Below are 23031 nucleotides of genomic sequence, written 5' to 3' on the forward strand. Positions count from 1 at the left end.
CTGGGTGGCGCAGCGGTTTGGCGCCTGCCTTTGACCCAGGGCGCGATCCTGGAGACCCGGGATCGAATCCCACGTCGGGCTCCCGGTGCATGGAGCCTGCTTCTCCCTCTGCCTGTGTCTCTGCCCCTCTCTCTCTCTCTCTCTCTCTCTCTCTCTCTCTCTCTCTCTCTGTGACTATCATTAAAAAAAATAAAAATAAAAATAAAAAAAAAAGTTGATGCCCCAGCTCTAAGTCAGTAGGGTGGGTGGTCTTAAAACTGCTAGAAGTGTTCTGAGATTGAAAACTATGTATTTATTTAATTTAAAGGAAACCGTCTCCATATTCTTATGTTTGGTTATATCCCTTTGGTATAGTAAGGCATACCTAATGAATAATGTTTCCTAAAAGTAATTTTTCTCTCTTCCACAGCATTATGAGATGCTTGCTAACCGAACTGCTACAAATGGTCACTGCATTGATATTTACGCTTGTGCTCTTGATCAGACTGGACTTCTGGAGATGAAGTGTTGTGCAAATCTTACTGGGTATGTTGAGAGCAAACAGATGGGAAAATGGAGCCTTAAAATGGTAATTTTAAGGAAAGAGAAGTGAGTGATGGAACCATAGGAATGTGCAAGGCTGACTTAGATAAGCTTTCAGAAGGTTGCAGGCTGTGGTGTCTGTGGCAGGGAGGGTGTATAGGAGGGCCTCTTGGAGAAAGAAGCAATAATTAGCTGGAGGTTGTAAGGTTCAGTATGAATGAATCCTATCAGAGTAACTTCATTTCTTCCTTAGAGTTGTTCTAGAATCTATAACAGGGCAATAAAGTAAGCAAGCATGGGGCACCTGGGTGGCTCAGTTGGTTAAGTGTCTTCGGCTCAAGTTATGATGCCAGGGTCCTGGGATTGATTCCTGCTTCTCCCTCTGCCCCTTCCCCCTGCTCATCTGTGCATGTGCGTGTTCTCACACTCTCCCTGTCTCTCATGAATAAATAAATAAAATCTTAAAAAAAAAAAAAAAAAGTAGGGCAGCCCGGGTAGCTCAGTGGTTTAGTGCCACCTTTGGCCCGGGTGTGATCCTGGAGACCCGGGATCGAGTCCCACATCGGGCTCCCTGCGTGGAGTCTGCTTCTCCTTCTGCCTGTATCTCTGCCTGTCTCTCTGTCTCTCATGAATAAATAAATAAAATATTTAAAGAAAAATAAAGTAGGTAAGCATGGAGTATGTGGCCTTGCGAGAAGGGGAAGGAGTCCGGTCTGAATGCCAGCGCATTAGGAGACCCTTCGACCTGAGTTAGTAACCATATGTCATGACCAGCATGGAGCACATGTTCAGCCTAGAGGGTGCATGGCAGGACATGCTTAGCACCTAAGTCTGTATCATGCAGACAGGCCACAGTGGAGAGCTGTAATTCCCCAAGTATGATAGGGCCTCACCAGCAACCTTCAGGGTCCCCTGGGGACTGAATAGCAGTGTACCTCCTTGGGTGTCACTCCAGCTTGCTGAATCAGATTCTGGGGATGCAGCCCAACAGTCATCTTTCATACGCTGTCCAGGGGATTCTGGTGCATGTGAGTATGGGAACTGCTGGTGTGCACTACTGGTCTGAAGCAGGCTGTACACCAGCATCTTCCAGGGAGCTTTATTATTTTTTTTTGTAAGGCTCCATGCTCCATGTGGAGCTCTCCTGGGGAGCTTTATTTATTTATTTATTTTTTAAAGATTTTATTCTTTATTTATTCATGACAGAGGGAGAGGGGGGTGGAGAGAGAGAGAGAGAGAAGCAGGCTCCGTGCAGGGAGCCCGATGCAGACGCAGGACTCGATCCCTGGTCTCCAGGATCACACCCCAGGCTGAAGGCAGCGCTAAACCACTGGGCCACCGGGACTGCCCCTGGGGAGCTTAAAAAGCTACTTTTGTTTTGAGTCTTGTCCCTCAGAGACTCTAATGGCAGCATGGGGTGTGACCCAGCATCAGCATTTGTTAACCTCCCCCGAGTGTTTCTAACATGAAGTGGGGTTTGAGAACCACTGGGTGTACCCTTAGTGATCTGAGTGTGGTTGAACACAGGCAGCATCAGCCTCCTATGAGAGCTTGTATATTCCTGGGGAATGTAGCATCTCAAGCTTCCCTTAGATCTTTTGTCTCAAAATCTGCATTTGTTTTTTTAAACAATTTTTTTAATTATTTTTTATTTATTTATGATAGTCAGAGAGAGAGAGAGAGAGAGGCAGAGACACAGGCAGAGGGAGAAGCAGGCTCCATGCACCGGGAGCCCGATGTGGGATTCGATCCCGGGTCCCCAGGATCACGCCCTGGGCCAAAGGCAGGCGCCAAACCGCTGCGCCACCCAGGGATCCCTCAAAATCTGCATTTGAATAAGATCCTGGTGATATGCACAGAGCAGTTTGAGAAGTACTGGCATAGAGCTGTGGGGTATTTCTGAGATTCTGCATTTCTAACAATCTCCCAGGTGACACTGCTGGTCCTCATGAGTAAAGAAGGGACACATAGAAGGCAGAACTCAAGTCACCCAAAGCAGTCCCAGAGAGCAGCAAATGTGTTAGGTGATCAAATGACACTGACCTAGCTATACCAGTGAGCCACATTTGATAAGATGAATTCCTACCACAAGCTTTTGTCGTAGAGCATCCACGGAAAAGCTTCGCTATATTTGTAAACATCCTCAAGTTTATATACCAGAGTTCATCTCTCACCCTCTCTCTCTCTCCCCCTTTCTCTCCTGACATCATTTCCATCAGAATCTCAGTGGGGTCTTTGACTCCTGAATGACTTGGTATTTTGGTCACATAACTCGTTGCACAAATATGGTATTGGGGAAATCTGTTAGCAGTGATATTAAAAAAACAGTCGCAGAGGTTTTAGTTGTGGATCAGTGTGAGCTAGCTGTTTGGGAAAACTTTCCAGCAAAAGCAAGGTGATCATAAGCTGTTACAGGAATTAATTATCTTCAGAGAAGATTATAGTTTTGGTTTTCTTGGTGCCAGGCACGCCCAGATTAGATTGTCTTCCATTCTGAGTATTTCGGTTTCAAAGGGATGTATAGAGGAACTGGGGATGTTCAAAGGCAAGTGGTAAGTGTGGTGAAGGGGACTTGAAACTGTCATAAGGAGAATGATTGAAGGATCTAGAAAAGATACCACTGAAGACACACACATAGGGTGTGAGATCTGTATTCAATAATCAAAGGCCTCTTCAATGAAGAGGGCATCAGATTTGTTGGTTGTGTATGTCACCAAAGGGGAAAACTAGAACCAGTGATAGGAGTTGCTGGGAAATAGAATTTCACCCAGTATGAAGAAAGACCTTATTAAGCTTCTGCACTATCCATGCCTGGAATGGACTGCCTGTGGAGGGCGTGCGCTCCTGATGCTGCAGGAGTTCAAATGTGGTCTATGTGATAACGTGGCAAGTGTGTTGCAGAGAGTTGGTGTGAGTCAGGATTAGGTTTGTGAGTGCAACAGAGGTAGGCAGCCAGGGCTGGGATATTGATTTCATCATCACTCAGCTTCATTGGGGCTGAGGCCCTTCCTTTGTGGCTCTGCCACCTTTATGTGCTGCCTGCAGTCCAGGATGGTAACTGGGCTCTCATTATATTTGAGCAGCAGGAGGGAAAGACCTGCACCTTCCCATGAGAATGCCCCCTACAAATCACAAAAGGCTGTTTCCAACAAAGCTGAGTTACATGGCCACATGCAAGGCAGGCTGGGAAATGTAGGGTTTTTTTTTCCAGGGAACCATGGATCCCATGACTAAGGAAGGAGAGAAGGGTGGACATTTAGGGCCAAAGAGCCCTCTCTGTCCCTGGAGGGGTCAGGCATTCTGAGATAGCTGAACCAGATGAATTTGTGTTCTGCCCAGTTCTGAAATCCTGTTTGATAAGAATTGGATACATAGCTGGCATCATGCTGTGTTTATCTGCCCAAATATGTGAACTGAAATTTTGAACAGTATTTTCCTCTAACTCCAAAAAGCTAGAATATAATAATTCACGTACAGCCGAAGACTCAATGTTTTGAGGTAGTGAATTAACTTGAGAAGTATTTCCGGCAGGCTTGGGTATTTCCCCTACCAGAGGAGAATGAGGTGAGTTGGACTCGTTTTCTCAGTAGATAACCTGTTAAGCCTGTGGGTTTATCAATGAAGGGTTTTTTTGTTTTTCTTTTGAAATAATTCAGATTCACAAGAAATTACAAAAATAGTACAGAGAGGCCTGCCCATACTATTCTACCTGGCAGCTCCCAGCGGTAGTATCTTACAGAACTGTAGTGCAGTGTCCCAACCAGGAACTGACATTGGTATGATAAAATGAACTGTATTATAGTCCCTACTTGGATTTCACCAGTTTGTGTCGGTGCTCATTTTTTTTAACGTGTGGGTATCCATAGTATGAGACTGTACCACCTATAGATGTGTGTAACCATCACTGTGGTAAAGATTTAGAACTGTTCTAGAGAGTCCTGTCTTTGATATTTTGAAAACAGTGTCTCTTCTAAGTACAAATTGAACTTGCCATCTCCCATTTGAGTTAGTAGCCATCTTCATGGATGTGGTTTTTTTTCCTTCTTTCAGTTACTGTTGTGAACACCAAGGAAGCATCTGAATGGCATTCAGTCATCCTAAACATTCACTTTCTTCTTTTCTTCCTAGAGGCCACATGGTGATGGGAGACTCTTTCAACACTTCTCTCTTCAAACAGACGTTCCAAAGAATTTTTAGTAAAGATTTCAATGGAGATTTCCGCATGGCATTTGGTGCTACATTGGAAGTGAAGGTATGATGGCTTTCTAACTCTTGAACGGAGGATTAGTGTTCTTAGTAGTCAGATTTGTAGAAGCCTACTTTGCTGGACACAGGCATCTAACGGTAAATTAAAAGGTTCCCAGCAAAATAGTTGAACAAGGTATATTGATTCTGGCCCTTTGCTTCTTGAAGATGACCTGTATATTAATTAACGTTCCAAAGTGCTGTCTGATTCCCCTGCAGGCTCTGCTCTAGGACAGCCCATCTAAGAAGGGTGGGGCCTGAGCACAGAGGCAACCAAGTGGTGTTGAGTGCCCCTCCACCCTGCCTTGCCCACATGGGTCACCACATTCACAGAACTGTGTTGATATTTAGTAGCACCTGCCTGCAGGCCAGCCAGAGAACAGGAAAATAATGCAGCACTATGAGCGTGATCTTGTTTTTTTCTTGAGAAAACATTAGAAGGAGCTGTTACATGATAGGATTAGCATTACTGCTTTGAGAATTGGAGATAATCATTAAATCTTTTATTTTTTTATTATTTTTTTTAAAGATTTATTTATTTATTCATGATAGACACAGAGATTGAGAGAAAGGTAGAGACACAGGAGGAGGGAGAAGCGGGCTCCATGCCAGGAGCCTGACGTGGGACTCGATCCCGGGACTCCAGGATCCCGCCCTGGGCCAAAGGCAGGTGCCAAACCGCTGAGCCACCCAGGGATCCCCTCATTAAATCATTTAGATTAAACTTTAAACAGTCTTCTTGAATGTTTGAATTATTTTTTTAAGTTGAAGAACAGACTTTACTCCTACGAATTGAACTTTTATTTTATTTATTTATTTATTTATTTATTTATTTATTTATTTATTTATTTTTAAGATTTTATTTCTTTAGAGAGGCAGAGACACAGGCAGAGGGAGAAGCAGGCTCCATGCAGGGAGCCTGATATGGGACTCGATCCCAGGACTCCAGGATTATGTCCTGGGCAGGCGCTAAACCGCTGAGCCACCCAGGGATCCCCACGAATTGAGCATTTAAAGTCTAAGTACATTGGCCTTGTCTTTATGTTGGAGTTTATGAATTAAGTAATTTTAAAGTAACATAAAACAGTATATTCACTGATGAGAAATTATAAGTAATTATTTATGGGATTGGAAAAAAATGTAGTATTGTTAGAATTATTTTCAATGGGTATAATCATTTCAAAGTCGGGGGAGTACCTGGCTGGCTCAGTCAGAAGAGCATGAGACTCTTTTTTTTTTTTTTTTTTTTTTAAATTTTTATTTATTTATGATAGTCACACACAGAGAGAGAGAGAGAGAGAGAGAGGCAGAGACACAGGCAGAGGGAGAAGCAGGCTCCATGCACCGGGAGCCTGACGTGGGATTCGATTCCGGGTCTCCAGGATCGCGCCCTGGGCCAAAGGCAGGCGCCAAACCGCTGCGCCACCCAGGGATCCCGAGCATGAGACTCTTAATCTCGGGGTTGTGAATTTGAGCTCCATGTTGGGTATAGGGATTACTTAAGTAAATAAACTTAGAAAAAAAAAAAGTAAAGCAAATCCTTTGTTTAAAAAAAATTTCAGAGGTGGGAGAGTTGAAAATGCTGCATCATATTTGGAACAAAGTTAATGCAGTTTAAAAGGAGAATTTTATTAAAGTTTGCATCAGATCATAGTGGGCATGGAAAAGCTTGTAAGAGCATGATCCACGTAGGATTTCTTATTGGTGGAATGATAATGGTGCCCTATTTTTCCTGGAAGTTTTAGCTATGTCTTTTGTGGGAGGGCAGTTCTGCATGAATTTTAACTTTATATTCTTGTGTATTTCCCTTTTAGACTTCTCGGGAACTGAAAGTTGCAGGAGCCATTGGTCCTTGTGTGTCTCTGAATGTGAAAGGACCATGTGTGTCAGAAAACGTAAGGAAAGCTCCATCATCCTCATCTCCTATGCCTCAGGATTTAACCCATTAGAAATGTCAGAACAGGGTAGCCTTAGATCCTGTCACTTGTCAGGATGTGTCTTTGATGAGGGGAGAAGGGTCAGCTCTTGATGATGACCACAGCTCTGAGATGTGGTGTCATACCTGTCTATCCATCCATCTATCTAGAGGGTCAGAGAGAGGGTCAGAGGGGCCAAGTATCTTGCTGTCTAGGCAAGACAGAGCTGATAACAGAGGAGCTAGAGCCCAGGTTCCCCTAACCCCACTGTCCTTGTGTGTCTACCGGTGAGCCACACACCTGTTCTTTTTAACCAGCCAGGCATTCAGCAAGATCCTTCAGGAATAAACCTCTGCTTGTTGCCCTTAGGGACAAACCTCTGTCTCACTTCTCAGAGACCATTTTGAATTGTTTGGGCATGAATGACACTGTGTGTATACAGATAGCTGTGTTCTTTGGGTAAGAAAATTTTCAGAATATGTGAACTCAGTTAAGTTACATTGGTGGTGAGGTGGTTTTGCTGGTGGCTCACTTCCTCTGCTTGTATTTTAGCTGCCAGGAGAACAAACCATTGGGTCCAGTGAGGCCTGTCCAGGTGGTTCTGGGCTGGGATTGTCCCAATCCCATCCTTCCCTTGTTCTCTTCAGCGAGATGGTGGTGTGTAGAGCCAGACATGGATACAAGGGATCTGCCCGTGCCAATCTTGTGGCCTGGACAACATACTTACTTGCTCTGGGATTCAACTGAGTCTTTATCTAGAAAGTGGGGATAGTAATAGTACCTCACTTGACGAGCGCTGTTGGAAGAGCTAAAGGAGTAAGTTCAGGTAGAATGCTCAGAAGAGCCCCTGGCACAGTGAAAGCTCATGCAGATTTCATTTTTCACATCCTCACTTTGTCTTCATTAGCAGTGAACATTGACTTAGTGACTACTTTGGTTAACCTTTTGTTGAAGTTGCCAGATGCAAAGTGATTTGATCAAGAGAATATTCCTGTAATCCCTTGGGTTAGGCGGGTAACTGCCCAAAGCCTGTCTAAGGAGTCACTCATTTCCCCAGTGTACTTGGGGACTTGTACCCCCAATTCCTGGCAGGGTGTCAGAAGGTTCTAAAATATGTTCCATAGACTTAAAATCTGCCTAAGAAGATGATTTTTATGAATCCGTATGAGCTGATTAGCTGTTCTAGCGTCCGGTAGGGATCAGCCATGAGATTTGGGGATGGGAATTGGAGGATGCAAAGAGGGGGGAAATAAATTCAACATACAGAGAAGCTTAAAGAAGAATGTGAGGAGTCCTGCATACGCACCATTTAGAGTCAGCACTTGTTAACATTTAGTTATACTTGTCCTCTTCCTCTTCTTTGCATTATTTGCTCTATCTAGCTGGTCATTATCTCTCTGCCATGTTCACTTTATCATGCTTCACAGAACCTTGAAACAACATGCTGTAGACGTCATGACACTTAATCTTTCAGTGTGCATCTTCTAAAATTAAGGATGTTCTACCACGACATTATAGCAAACCTAAGAAAACAATAATTTGCTAATACCGTCCATGTCTAGTCATATTTTCCTAATTTCTCCCCAAATGCCCTTCAGAGCGGTTTTTTCCGCCCTCTAACCAGTATTGCATCTAGCATAATATAGCCTTAGTCTTTTTTTTTTAAGATTTATTTTATTTATTCATGACAGACAGAGACAGAGGAAGAAGCAAACTCCATGCAGGGAGCCCAATGTGGGACTCAATCCCGGAACTCTGGGATCACACCCTGAGCCAAAGGGAGACGGTCAACCCCTGAGCCACCCAGGTGTCTCTATCCATAGTCTTTTAAAATTTGGAACAGTCTTCCTGTTCCTCAGGGGTTTTTGCTTGTTTTATTTGATGACATTGATTTGTTGAATAGATCGTGCCAAGCACTGGTGTCTTCTGCAATAAAGTATTGCATATTCTTGCTGTATGCGATTGTTTCCTTGTAGTGGTGGTGAACTGGTTTCTATCCTTCCTATATTTTCTGTAAGGTGGAAGTTAGATTAGCAATTAGATTCAGGTTAGACCTTTTTATCCACCACAGTTCCTGAGTGGTCTTACACTTCATGTGTGTTTCTTCAAGAGGCACTTCTGTCCAGTCATGTGTTAGTGGCACTGAGTTAGACTGTGTGAAGGTGATGACTGCCCCATGTCTTACTGTCACAAGGGCACATTTCCTTTTTTGCCATTAGCAGGGAGTCTGTTGAACGAGGGGCACCTGGGTGGCTCAGTGGTTGAGCCTTTGGCTCAGGGCCTGATCCCGAGGTCCCTGGATCAAGTCCCACTTTGGCTTCCTGCAGGGAGCCTGCTTCTCCCTCTGTCTGTGTCTCTGCCTCTCTCTCTGTATCTTATGACTAAATAAATAAAATCTTTAAAAAAAAATCTGTTGAACGAGATTGTGGCAAAATAGGAATACTCTGTGTGCCAACCACCTTTCCACCTGATGGTTTTAGCATCCATTGATTATTCTTACCTGAATCATTGTTTCATCGGAGGTTATAAAATGGCAATTTCCTGATCTCATCTTTGTATTACTCTGGTAAAAGCAGAGTAAATGCTTACATAAGGAATTTGTCTGGTAGGGAGAAAATGTATTTTTGGGGCTCTGGAAGGTTTCTGGCCCGCTGAGGTGTTTGTGCTGATAGAAGAGCGAAAATTTTCTTTTTTCTTTTTCCTCTACTCCTCTTTTTTTTTTTTTTAATTTTTTTTAATTATTATTTATTTATGATAGAGAGAGAGAGAGACAGAGACACAGGCTCCATGCACCGGGAGCCCGACGTGGGATTCGATCCCAGGTCTCCAGGATCGCGCCCTGAGCCAAAGGCAGGCGCCAAACCACTGCGCCACCCAGGGATCCCCTCGCTCTACTCCTCTTGATTTCTTTCTTTCTTTTTTTTTTTTTTTTTCTGGAGTTTGCTTGAGATTCTCTCTCTCCCTCTGCCCTTCCCTTCACTTGTTGGCTCTCTAATAAAGAGATAAATCTAAAAAATAAAAAATAAAAAATCCTTAATTTTAGAGGTCTGTAATAAATCTTAAATCTTATTCTGGCTTTTAATTGTACTTTTAAATTTACATTTTAAAATATTTTATTTATTCATGAGAGACACAGAAGAGAGAGAGAGAGGCAGAGACAGGAAGAGGGAGAAGCAGTCTCCATGCAGGGAGCCCAATGCGGAATTCGATCCTGGGACTCCAGGATCACGCCCTGGGCCGAAGGCAGATGCTAAACTGCCGAGCCACCCAGGCATCCCTAAATTAAAATTTTCATTTGGAATGAGGTGATCTAAGTAGCCTACTGTTCTTAGACTCAGTACTTTTTATTATTAATTAACCACAGCAGTAGCTTTTTTTTTTTTTTTTTTTTTTTATTCCTCTTTTCATCCTAGGAACTTGGTGTTGGTGGCACGAATCAGTGGAAAATCTGTGGCCTGGATCCCACATCTACACTTGGCATCTATTTTGAAGTAGTCAACCAGGTGAGTTGGATTTCTTCATGAGTATTCATGTGTCAGTGTTGTGTTTTCTGATTTGTCACAGACTGTTGGCTGCTGGCTTCTTTAGACTGATGCTACTTCTACCTTGTGTTTGCCTGAAACCAGTCCAGCATGATCTTTATTTTCCTCTCAGGGTTTGGTCAGAGTCAGATGGCACATTGCTTTTATCACTTAAATTGTTGGACTGCTAAGCTTATCAGAAGGGGAATAGCTTTTACTGGCCTTCTTAATGTTCATGAATTTTTGAGTGTCAGTTTTTTCCCCAGTTTTCTATTTTTAAAAATTCTAATTTACAGAAAAATGGAAAGAACTGTACAGTCAGTATTTGTATACCTGTCACTTGGATTCTGTAGTTAATATTTTACTATATTTTTTTTGCTTTGCCATATTCTATTTAGCAATCTTATTATTCATGCTTTTTTTTTTTTTTTTTTTTTGAGGTAAAAGTTATGTAGAGTGAAATGCCCAGATTTTAAGTGTACCATTCAGAATGCATCAAGGACCACTCTGTCACTACTGTGTCAGTTGTTTTGGGAAGAGCACAGGGGGCGCTGTGACCCTTTGTGTTTGAGTCATACCTGTAACAGTAACCAGGTGTATGGCCTGTTGCCTGCAGCACAACGCCCCCGTCCCCCAAGGAGGCAGAGGCGCGATCCAGTTTGTCACGCAGTATCAACACTCCAGCACCCAGAGACGCATCCGTGTGACCACCATTGCCAGAAAGTGAGCAGTCCCAGCTTTTCTGTTCAGCCACCAGTGTTTTTCCTTTGAAGAGATAATTTAGCATCTTTTAGTTTATCTTTGTAATTCCATTAAATGGTTCTCACTAGTCCTCACTGGTTTATTTGATCAGAGGAGGGGGAAGAGGAAGAGGCATTGCCAGCCAACCTAGTTAGGCCTGCAGGCACTTGGCTAGAAGAATCCTCTTTTGGTAGGAATAAGTTCATTAAAAATTAAGTTTTATTATTTTCAGATAAGTGGCCCATAAATACATCCTCCTTGTAAAAAATTCGAGCAGCTCATAAGTATATGAAGAATGAATCTCTTTACCCACTTTCCCCAGAGGTGAAATGCTATTATTGCACAGGCCCATTTCCATGGAGTTCTAGGACATATGTGTGTATATTGTGCATGTATGACTTCTTATGTTGGCATGTTTGTAAACTTTTTTCAGTAATGTGTTAGGGACATCTTCCCTCTTAATACAAGCTGTTCATTCCTGTAATGGCTGCATAGCATTGCATGGTTTGGATGGCATGTATCACTTGTCTCTTAAAGGAATTTCAGATCCTACCTTCCTTCCAACAGTGCTACATTCATGTGTTTAGATCTTTATGTATGTTGAGTATTTCTTTCCAGCCACTTCACAAAAGTAGAATTTTGTATCCTGTGAAACTACTCTTTTAAAAAGCTAATCTGTATTCTCCCCAATAGTGTAAGGAGAGTGTCTTGTTCTTATGCTATCTTGTAGAACGTTGGGAAGTTCTCTGTAATTTTTTTTTTGCTCTTAAAGCCTTCTGAGATCACATGAGGATAAATGAAAATGTATGTAAAACTGTTGGTTCCTTACTGACATTGCAGTTCTGATCTATGTCACCTTAGATGAAGGAGTAGGACTTAGGTGTCTTTATCTTACTGGAAGGCTGACTTTCTGGTCTCTCTCAAGTGGTTAAGTATGGCACTAATCCTGGATTTGTCAGTTGGGCAGATGCACAGAGCCAGCTCAGGCACATAGAAGCAGCATTTGACCAGGAGGCTGCAGCAGTCTTGATGGCTCGACTGGGAGTGTTCCGTGCGGAATCAGAGGAGGGGCCCGATGTGCTCCGGTGGCTGGACCGACAGCTCATCCGACTGGTGAGTTGGTAACTGTGGCACCAGGTTCAGTTGTAATCTCTGCTTTGTGTTTAAGAAAAGAAAACTGGTACTTATGCCTATATTTTCATCCAGTCAGTCAGCAAGCACTTTTTGTTGCTTACCTTATGCCAAACACTGGACGTTCTGGGAATGACCAGAGAAGTATTACACATGCATTTTCCCCTCAAGGGCTTACGTCATGGGGAAAAACAAGACTCACAGGACATTATTTATTTATTTGTTTGTTTGTTTAATTTTTTTAAACGATTTTATTTATTTATTATTCAATGAGAGACACACACACACACACAGAGAGGCAGAGACACAGGCAGAGGGAGAAGCAGGCTTCATGCAGGGAGTCCGATGTGGGACTTGATCCTGGAACTCCGGGATCATGCCCTGACCAAAGGCAGATGCTCAACCACTGAGCCACCCAGGCATCCCTCACAGGACATTTAGAGAAGGATGCAAATTTGTGTAGATTTAGATGAGTCCCATTGGATGCTGTGGTTCTATATTGTCCTTTCAGATTTTAGAGGGGTTTTTTTTTTAGCAATAGGAGTCCATGGCCCCAGTGAGTGTAGAGATGCCTCATGTGTTATTCTGGGTCTAATTAGGAGACAAACACAAGTAATTTAAACAAGGAAAGCATTAATAAGCTTGTGGGACAGGCTGTGCATTTCAACTTATGCTGGGGACCTGGAAAAACCATGGGAGCACAGATTGTATGGTGAGGAGAAGCAGTGAAGGTGTGGCTTAATTGTAGAATGCTTTATTTTACTTATGAATTTATTTTAATTTTATTTTGAAGTATGGGTGACAGACAATGTAATTTTAGCTTCAGGCGCACTACATAGTGATTCAACAATTCTATCAGAATGCCTGGATTTTAAAGTAAGTCATTGCCTTAATGTTGTTGGGAGTGGTGGTGCTTAGGTGTGATTTTTTAAGCAGGGTCATGCCATCAGCATGATGGCTTATGTTTACATTCACCATAACCATATGAAATAAACTGGAAGGTAAAAGGCTTCTGACAGGGAGAGGAGTGGAGGATGCTGGAAGCTCAAGGGAGCGGCAACCAGGTGGTGGTAGGACAGTTGGAGGGGAGGAGAAAAAAGTTTGGAATCCGGATGTATGCTGAAAGAAGAACTGCTAAAACTTGCTCAAACTGTACGTGAAATCAAAAACCAAAAAATCAGCATTGACTTGGGGAGCCTGGGTGGCTCAGTGTTAAGCATCTGCTTTTGGCTCAGGTCATGATATCGAGGTCCTGGGATTGAGCCCTGCATCAGGCACTCTGCTTGGTAGGGAGCCTGCTTCTGCCTTTCCCTCTGCCCCTTTCCTGCTTGTGCTTTTTCTCTATTATTTCCCTCTTTCAGACAAATAAATAAAATCTTAAAAAAAAAAAAAAGACAAGTTTTGACTATGGGTGACTATAAGGATGATGGAGAGGTAAAAGAGATAGAAGATGGGAAAGGATGAAGGAAGGAGTAATTTTTTTATATATGATAAATTCAATTTATTTTATTCGTGAACTTGTGAAAGTACGTCCAAGGGAAGCTGTCCTGTAGTTGGGTAGAAGTTCCCATAGGAGCTCAGGTTAGAGGCAGCACTGGAGGGGGGATGACATCAGTTTGGCTCTCCTGTTACTTATAGCTGAGGCAGTGAGGATGGGAGCAGGGGGCAAGAGCTAGCCTCTAAGGGACCCACAGTTAGGAGGTAGGAAGATGAAGGGCTATGGAACAAGACAGAGAAGGATTAGGTAGGAGAAATAGGAACATGCTATGTTAGCGGCTGAAGGAGAATTTCACAAAGCTTGGGGGAGCCACTTGATTGGTGGTGCGGAGGAATCCAGGAAGGTAAAAGCCATACAAGGTCATCGGACTTGGTAGCAGCAGTAACTGTCAGAGATGGGTTTTCTTTCAGTGGTAGAAGGTCCGATTCTCTACAGGCCAAGGAGATGTGTGAAACAAAGAGGTAATAAAAGCGAGAAGAGAAAATGTTCAGAAACTTGTCTTTGAAAGAAGGAAGAAGATTGAGCTGTAGCGTCCCAGACTTAGAGGCTTTCCCTATGGAAAAGGTGCCTGAGAGAGCTTCTCGAGCCACCGACTGGTCAGAGCAGTTGTCTGGTGTTGTCCCCTGGGAGCTGCTTAGAAATGCAGGAACTCTCGGGGTCTGTAGAATCAGAATCTGTTCAGCAACACCCTGCGTGATGGTGATGGGTCTGCCTGGCTGTGCCCGAGAAGTTCTGGTCCGGACCCTCAGTCAGAGTTGAGAGTGGGATGCAGCTCTCCCATGGCCAGGGTTTTTCCAGGTGACACTAACTTGACTTTTTTCTTGCCTTCTTTTTTTCTTTCTTTCTTTCTTTGTCTCTCTCTGTCTCTTTTTTTTCCTGTTTTCTTTCAACAGTGTCAGAAGTTTGGACAGTATAATAAAGAAGACCCCACTTCATTTAGGTTATCAGATTCCTTCTCTCTGTATCCTCAGGTAAGAAGTATTTTTTAAACAACTGGAGAATAAATTGTGATAGAAATCAAACTTGCTGCTCCCAGGCTAAAGTGAAGAATCGGTGTGTTGAGACTCCGTCTATAAGTGAAGGTTGTTCAGTTCAGGACGGATACTGCGACTGTGTGCGAGACACTGCCTCAGCCCTACAGGAGACAGATGACATGTGGAGAGACGATAAATAGTGGCTCCACAATTCCCATGAAAAAGTAAAACAGGATCGGTGCTGAAGGCCACAGCAAGATCTTTTATTTTATAGCGCTTCTGGGTAGGCAGCTACCTCAGCAGCAACTCAAGGAAGTGAAGCACATGTGAAGGTGAATATAACAAAATGGGACCCCAGAGAATGACATATATTTAATGAGACATGTCTGGTGATGGTGCTGTATCGTAGCTGGGGGTTAGTAGTAAGAAGCAGCTCCTGTGCATTGTGCACAAGCTGGGCATCTGGGAGCCCTTGGGCAGTGAGAGGAGGGAGAGAAGTGCACACAGTGTGAAGCTGCTGTCAGGAGTCCATGCATTTGCCTCTCCTGAACATCCATCCTCTCTGTAAATGAGGAAGCTAGGGCTTAGCATGGTGGGTGGTCATGAGGATGGCACACCAAGGTGGATAGAGTGTCACTGCCAGGCCAGGCACCCGTTAACATTTGGTGGGTGCAGGCCCGTTCCACATCTGGGGCCCACGGCTCTCAGGTGGTCCCTTCACAAATGCAGCTTTCTCGAACTGGAAGCAGAGCCAACTTTTTTCCCTTCCCCCCCCCCCAAGATGCCTTAATAATGAATAAGCAGAAAGCAGAAAACTTTCATTTTTAACTTTCATGCACTCAGATATTCTAGTAGGTATTATTTGTTTGATTATTCGGTTTGGAAAGGGGACACAGATTTCAGTCATGAACTTGTCTTGTATAGCTTGGACTCTCAGGGCTAACGGGGGGCTATAGGGGTCATTTCACTTGACCCCCAGCCCAAGGCAGGGCTCTGTGGTCCCTGATGCGTGCCCCTGTGGCCTGTGCTAGGGCAGTTGAAGCTCTACAGTGTTGTGTAAGGAGCTCTGGACTTGCCAGAGTTCAAGTGGAGTTCCAGCACTGGCTCTGCTACTGCTGATCCAGGATGAGGTCCTGAACCCCCATGGATATTGGTTTCCTTTTCATAAGGAAGGAATGGGTCCAGAGAAGTGGTTTACAGTCTCATTAAGGCTGTGGAATCCTTTCTCCGAGAGAACCCCCCCAAAAGCCAGCACATTTAAAGCAGATAGACTTGCAGCTGCTCTAGTTGTGCCCACGTACCACCCTTACACACCTGGTACTGCCAGAGCACCCCCTGCCCCATCTTGGCCAAAGGACCTGTTAAGACTGAAGAGCAGTTAGAAAACCATTGAATGAAGTGGTTTGTAAGATTCGTTTTGCTGAGGCATCTAGGTTAGAGGTCAAGCGCCCAGTCTCTGGAGCCAGATATCTGGAATAAAGCAGTTCTGCTCCTCAGTGTGAGTGGCCTTGGGTGAGTTGCCTGTTCTGCAGCTTGCTCACCCATAAACTAGGGATGGTAAGAGACACTACTTTGTGGGTTTGTTAGAAGGATTAAATCATTCTTATCAAGTGCCTTGCACAAAGGGTGTATTGAATATCAGCCATGATTATTATGTAGAAATCGATGGTTCAATATTTGGAGTCTCAGTCTTTATATGTCTCAGGGCAGCTCATTTTCATGTTCTGGCACCTCTTTATGTCTTTTCTTTTTTTCTTTTCTTTTTTATTTTTCTTTTCTTTTTTTCTTTCTTTCTTTTTCTTTTTTCTTCTTTTTTAACTTGGGGCTTGAGCTCAGAACTTTTGAGATCAAGACCTGAGATCAAGAGTTGGATGCTTAATGAGCCATCCAGGCGCCCTATTTTATTTTATTTTTTTAAGTATTGACACCTCTAGAGTGAGCTAAAAGTCAGCCATGCACCTTCTGATCCTCAGAGTAAAGAACACACCTCTCCAGCCTCATATTTGTCCCTCTGTTACTTGCACCCCTGATGCCAGTGCAGCAGCTTGAGTCCTCAGCAGGCGGGCCTCTCATCTGTTACTGCAGCTGGAGCTCCCTCCCTCTGGCCTCCTCATGCACGGCTCCCAGTGACTTGGGAAGCCTCCTGCTTCCCCATCCCATCCTACTAGTACTGACTTGCATTGTACTCACAACTTTTTATTGTGGCTGCCTGGAGTGTTCCTTTTCCTCATGGTATTGTGGCCTCTCTAGAGCAGATGTTCTGTCTCCAACCTGGCCCAGTGACCCAGAAATAAATGCTGCTTTGCCTTCCCCTTACATGTGGAGGCTTTGACATACCCAAAGGGCCCCACTCCCTTTCTGAAAAATAATGTTTATAATTGTGAAAAACACATAAAATTTGCCATTTTAACCATTTTTAAAGTATGCAGTTCAGTAATTTTCAGTATCTTCACATTGTTATGCAGTAGATCTCCAGAACCTTCTTGCCCTGCAAAACTGAAACTACACTTATTCAATAACAACTTCCAGTTCCCTCTTCCTCCAGGCCCTGGTACTACCATTGTTCTTTCTTCTTCCATGAACTCAAGAGACCTGTGTCTGAAAGACTGTTGTCTGGGTGTCTAAGAAAGTTACAGCTATATGCATTTTCTTTTTTTTTTTCCTTTATAAATTCAGTTCATGTTCCATCTTCGAAGATCTCCATTTCTCCAAGTGTTTAACAACAGCCCTGATGAGTCGTCGTATTATAGGCACCATTTTGCCCGGCAGGATCTAACCCAGTCCCTCATCATGATCCAGCCCATTCTGTACTCCTATTCGTTCCATGGGCCACCAGAGGTGAGGCTTAGTGAATGCTTTTCTTAGAATTGGAATCACCTAATAAGAGTTTTTTTTTTTTTCCAGCAGGTTTACTCTTAGACCAAACCTGTAAAAAAAAAAAAAAAAACTTTGAATCTTTATAGTAATTTAACATTATTTCTGATTATTAAGAAATGCACATAGGTAAAAGTCACAAGACATATAAAGAATGCCTACTATCTGTGGAAGGCAGGATTACATGTAAAAAAACTTATAAAAATATGTGGGTACTTTTTTTCTCAACATGTTCATATTCTTTGGCCCAGTATATGCCTTGTGCCTGAAGGAAATTCTCTTTTATACAGAAAAAATGTTGTTCGAAGAAATAGTAAAATGAGGGATCCCTGGGTGGCGCAGCAGTTTGGCGCCTGCCTTTGGCCCAGGGCGCGATCCTGGAGACCCGGGATCGAATCTCATGTCGGGCTCCCGGTGCATGGAGCCTGCTTCTCCCTCTGCCTGTGTCTCTGCCTCTCTCTCTCTCTGTATGACTATCGTAAATAAAATAAAAAAATTAAAAAAAAAAAAAGAAATAGTAAAATGAGCTATTATTGTAGAAGGTTAGAAAACAATCCAAGTGTTTAATAGTAGGAGAGTAAGTAATCTAGGAAATATTTACAAAGTTTATGTAATATAAAATATCAAGGTGTTACATGAAGGGGAACCTGGCTCACTCAGTTGGTAGAGAAGGTGACCCTTTATCTTGGGGTCATGAGTTCATGCCCCACACTGGAGTTACTTGGGAAGTAGAGATTGCTTAAAAATAAAAATTAAAAAAAAGGAAAAGAAAGATACAAGTATTGAATTTAATTATTTTAAAAAGTGCCTGTCTGGGTGGGTTGGCGTAGCTTGGGACTCGATCTCTGGGTCATGAGTTCAAGCCCTCATTAGGTATAGATGTTACTAAAAAAAAAAGAATGATGTGAAAAAAAATCAAAATAGAAACTTTCCCAAATTATGTATTTTTTTAACATATAAGAATTAAAAACTATGTGAAAATAAATTATGAATAATTTTTGGACTTGGATACAAATTTTCAAATTTTCCTTAACACATTACTTTTATTTTTGAAGTAGAAATATAATGAAAAAAAAAAAGAAATGTAATGAAAACATGTTTGGTGATAAATTGTTAAAACTCGTCTTAAAAGCTGTTCTTTTTTATGTAGGCATCACTGTTGTCAGTCATTTATGGCAATAGATTCTTTTTTTTTAAGATTTTATTTATTTATTTATTCATGAGAGACACAGAAAAAGAGGCAGAGGCATAGGCAGAGGGAGAGAAGGAGGCTCCCTCCGGGGAGCCTGATGCGGGACTGGATCCCAGGACCCCGGGGATCCGACCTGAGCCAAAGGCAGACATGCAACCACTGAGCCACTCAGGTGCCCTATGGCAGTAGATTTGAGAGAATGTGTCTCCAGTAGTTAAAATATATTTCTAGCACAAAACTGAGAATGTTTGGAATTAACTCTGGTTCCTGGAGCAAAAGATGTCCTTAATCTCTCTTCCCAGTTGATGAGGGATTATTTGGAGCCTCTTTCTAATATAAGTTGAAACTCAGAACTGCTTACCGAGCAGAGAGCGGGAGTCTCCTTAAAGATGGGGAGAACCCCCGTGCCGGGTGCCATTGGTAACCAGCCTTGTAACTGTCCGAGACACCCCAGGTTGGGGGTTGGGGTGGTCACCATGTGGGACCAGGGGGAAGACCAGTGTTGTCTCTGTCCCTTCTTCTTCAGCCAGTACTGTTGGACAGCAGCAGCATTCTAGCTGACAGAATTTTGCTGATGGATACTTTCTTCCAAATTGTCATTTATCTTGGTGAGGTAAGAAAACATTAATTTATTTCCTTACTATTGTTTTGGCTTTCTTTTTATTCATTCAGGTTTTTATGACATTTGAAATAATTTGGGCTGAGAAGACCTGCTGTTTATTAGAATGAGTATAGCGGCTTTTATTCTATTAGATAAATTTTTTTTCAGGTCCCTAGGGGTATTGGTATCTATAGTAATTTTAATTCCATTTGCTGTAAATAAATCTCAGATGGTCCTTCTAAATCGTCCTAACTTAACTGCTTTTCGAGTTGTTAGGCAAGATCACTTTACTTTCCCTCAGCCAACTCTTCACACACACTGTTGTCCTTTTGGAGTTATGTTAGAGTTTCTAGTAAACAATAAGCTTAGGTCTCAAGTTTTTCTTTGATGAAACAACATAGCACACTGACCCTTACACTAGTATGTGGGTCCCTAGGACAACTGTGAATGACTTTCAGGGGAGAGTCCCTTTCTTCCTCAAAGGGGTTTCATAAGAAAGTGAGTAGTTCCTCTGGAGAAAATCCTCTAACTGAGCATTATGTTCATTGATATATTCTTTTCCTTCTGTTGTCCATTCTTTACCTTCAATAAATTGCTTTGGTGATTGACTTGACTTCCTAGTGTCTCTACATTAGACATTGATTTCAAATGTCCTGCGAAGGTATATGTTGTATTTCAGAATATTATTAACAACTTTAGGATGAATTAGTTTTCTGATACTAATATGCATTTTATACTTTTTAACTTTTTTCAGCATATTAACACTCACTCTGCTAGCCAGTTGCCCATTGGGTCACCAACTTCTGTTCCCACTGGTTCCTATAGGGGCAGTAATCATGCTGTGGATATTTATGCCTTCAGCTCACCCCTTAAAGACATTCTGACCACAATCCCTGTCCTCTTCATCCACACATTTATTGCATGCTGTGTGTGTGCGAATGATGGGTTCTAAAGATAAAGACAGTGACAGAGTTCTCACTCTCCAAAAGCCCCAAGCCTGCTGGTTGTAAGTGTTCTGATGAACTCTTGGATCCAAACAAGCTTATGGGCATTTCCTCTGTGCTACCAGTCAGAAATTAAGACCTTGAAAATGTTGCTGGAAACTCTGAGAAGAAGAGGAGAGCAGGCTGCAGAAGGAAGCATCTAAAGAGAATCCTTCTGGTACCAGACTAACAGTTCTGTTTTTAAAATCCTCCGATCATTTCCCTTCTCCACTGTTTTCTTTTTTAGTGTCCCCTAAATAACATATGAAAGCACTTCTGATTGTTTATAAAGATATATTAATCAGCGAATATTTCTTGATTTCTTGTGTGCGTAAGTGCACAAGGCATTTTCTAGAGCAGTTGCCAGTGGGGATAAAAGAGGGTGAGACATGGTGTTAGCTGAGCTGGGGAGACAGGCTTTACCTTCCATACTGTAGTATTTGCCTTCTACTTGCCTAATGAACATCCATGTATTGATTTTTGCAGCTTTTCTCTCCTACCAAGAGTATGCCAACTCAGAGCTCAGGGGAGTTGGGGATGAGTCTGTGACACTAGGAACTGGAGTCGGGTGTAGAGGTGTAGCCCCTAGGAAGGAGAAAGGGGAATGGATTCTACATAGGAAGCCAACAAATACCTTTCCCTACCAGCTGAAAGGACATGAGAGGCTGGACCCGGTGGTGGCAGTGAAGTGGAAAGGATGGGTGGCTCCTTGGGACAGCCATACCCTGGGTGTTTTTAGCTAGTTGGTATGTACAGTTAGGGAAGATGTGTGACTGATGGCTCTGGCATTTCTGAGAGAACGGTGTAGGTGGGGGGTGTCCTGGTTCCACCTCTTTGCTTACTCATCCTTAGCCTACCCAGCTCCCCTTTGCTCCCCGCTGCAACTTGTCATTCTTGACATGACTTCTTCACTGGAAATGAGTTCCATGTGGCAGTGGGAGGAAAATGTCAAGAGTCTTCTTGAAGATTATCATTTCAGTGTTTCCACAGTGGTTTTGGTTGGTTTGTTTTGGTGCAGACCATAGCCCAGTGGCGTAAAGCTGGGTACCAAGATATGCCTGAGTATGAAAACTTCAAGCACCTCCTGCAGGCACCACTGGATGATGCCCAAGAGATTCTGCAAGCACGCTTCCCAATGCCACGTTACATTAACACGGAGCATGGAGGCAGCCAGGTAAGTGAGCTGAATTCCAGCTCTCATGTTCTGTTGGTTTCATGATGTAAATGGCGATAAATCCAAATAGCATGGTTAACGTTTTATGTGGTGACATAAATTGACATTCAGGCAAATTTCTGAATAGGACTTCTTAAATGAGTGGCAGAAAAAGGTTAATGTGAAAGTAGAGTATTACCAAAGTAAAACATATTTCATGTTTTAGGAACCATAATAAATGGAGAGTTATAGGCTTTATACTAAATAAATGGGTTCCTATGCGGTAGGAAAATGCTAATTTAACAAAAGAAATGTGGTAAGAACTTTTTTTTCTCCTACACTAATATTGTCACTTGTAACCTTTGAATTTCTTGTTTTTAAAGGCTCGATTCCTTTTGTCCAAAGTGAACCCATCTCAGACACACAATAACCTGTATGCCTGGGGACAGGTAAGAAATTATCAGGCATCTGGGAGGAAGCCAGATTGCTTTTTGAAAAATGCATTACCAGATGCATCTCTTTTGGCCTTACAGACAGAATGACTTAAGTATTTTGCTGGGGGTAAAAAAAAAAAAACAACAACAACAAACTTTGAACAACATAGCTGAGGCGGGAAGGGGTACCTTGTGTGGATCCCTTTTGTAGTACACAACATAATATGACAGATTTGGGCCAGAGGACAAAACACTAGTGTGACCTGCGTTTGGCTCTTCTCATAGACTCACCAACATCTCCCCAACACCCCCCCCCCCCCGCACGCGCGTGCACACACTGCACTCTCTCTCTCAAGGGTGCAGGGCAAAAACATCTGCTCACCTCTGGTTCTGCCTTCTGAAAAAGCCTCTGTTTTCTTTAATTGTTTTCAACATTTATAGTTCTCTCAACTAAGTCTCTTTCACTCTGTTTTCTTAAAACACTTTGGAAAATTAAACTTTTCTTTTGAGGTAATTTTAAATTTATAAGCAGTTGTGAAAAATAATGCAGAGAGATTCCCTGTGCACTTCCCCTCATATTCCCCAGTGAGAAGATCTTGCAAAACCGTAATGCAGTATCACAGCCAGGATATTGGCATAGATATGGGCCAGGTACATGTTTCCATCATCACAAGATTTCTCATTCCCCCTCGTATAGTTGCTCTCCCTTCCCTCCTGCCTCCACCTCTTCCTTAACATCTGGCCACTGCTGCTGTGTTCTCCACTTCTAGAATTTGGGTTTCAGCTCAGGTCATGATCTTGTGGTCGTAGATAGAGAGCCCCACATCGGGCTCTGTGCTCAGTGTAGTCTGCTTCAGATTCTCTCTCCCTCCCCTTCCCCACTCACATTCTCTCCCCTGCCTCTCAAATAAATAAATAAAATCTTAAAAAAAAAAAAGTGTTAGGTATGTGGGGCTCTTGGGTAGCTCAGTCTTGGTTTCGGGTCAGGTCATGATATCAGGATTGTAGGATTGAGCCCTGTGTCAGGCTCCGTGCTCAGTACAGAGTCCACTGGAGATTATCGCTCTCTCTGGTCCTCTGCTCACATGCATGCACATGTATGCGCTCTCTCTCTCTCTCAAATAAATAAAACCTTAAAAAAAAAAGTTATGTATGTGAAATTGCATGGTATGTAACCTTTGGGGACTGGCTTTTTTCCCTCAGTATGGTTGTCTAGAGATTCATCCAGATTGTTGCATGAATCAAT

The 23031-nt window shown here is 42.8% G+C and overlaps 1 protein-coding gene across 6 annotated transcripts in view; it reads left to right on the forward strand.

The window, feature by feature from the left end:
- The window catches only part of SEC23B (SEC23 homolog B, COPII coat complex component), a 41687-nt gene that overhangs the window by 14822 nt on the left and 3834 nt on the right, over positions 1–23031 (forward strand). For all 6 annotated transcript variants that reach the window (XM_055302391.1, XM_055302365.1, XM_055302350.1 and 3 more), the window contains exons 9-19: positions 410–525; positions 4651–4774; positions 6582–6662; positions 10097–10186; positions 10821–10927; positions 11905–12058; positions 14468–14545; positions 17225–17386; positions 19141–19227; positions 21217–21372; positions 21735–21800. In XM_055302391.1, the coding sequence (XP_055158366.1) occupies positions 410–525; positions 4651–4774; positions 6582–6662; positions 10097–10186; positions 10821–10927; positions 11905–12058; positions 14468–14545; positions 17225–17386; positions 19141–19227; positions 21217–21372; positions 21735–21800 (1221 nt within the window). The remainder of the gene's footprint in view (positions 1–409; positions 526–4650; positions 4775–6581; positions 6663–10096; positions 10187–10820; positions 10928–11904; positions 12059–14467; positions 14546–17224; positions 17387–19140; positions 19228–21216; positions 21373–21734; positions 21801–23031) is intronic.

Source organism: Nyctereutes procyonoides, unplaced genomic scaffold (genome assembly GCF_905146905.1).
Source record: "Nyctereutes procyonoides isolate TBG_1078 unplaced genomic scaffold, NYPRO_anot_genome, whole genome shotgun sequence".
Taxonomy (NCBI): domain Eukaryota; kingdom Metazoa; phylum Chordata; class Mammalia; order Carnivora; family Canidae; genus Nyctereutes; species Nyctereutes procyonoides.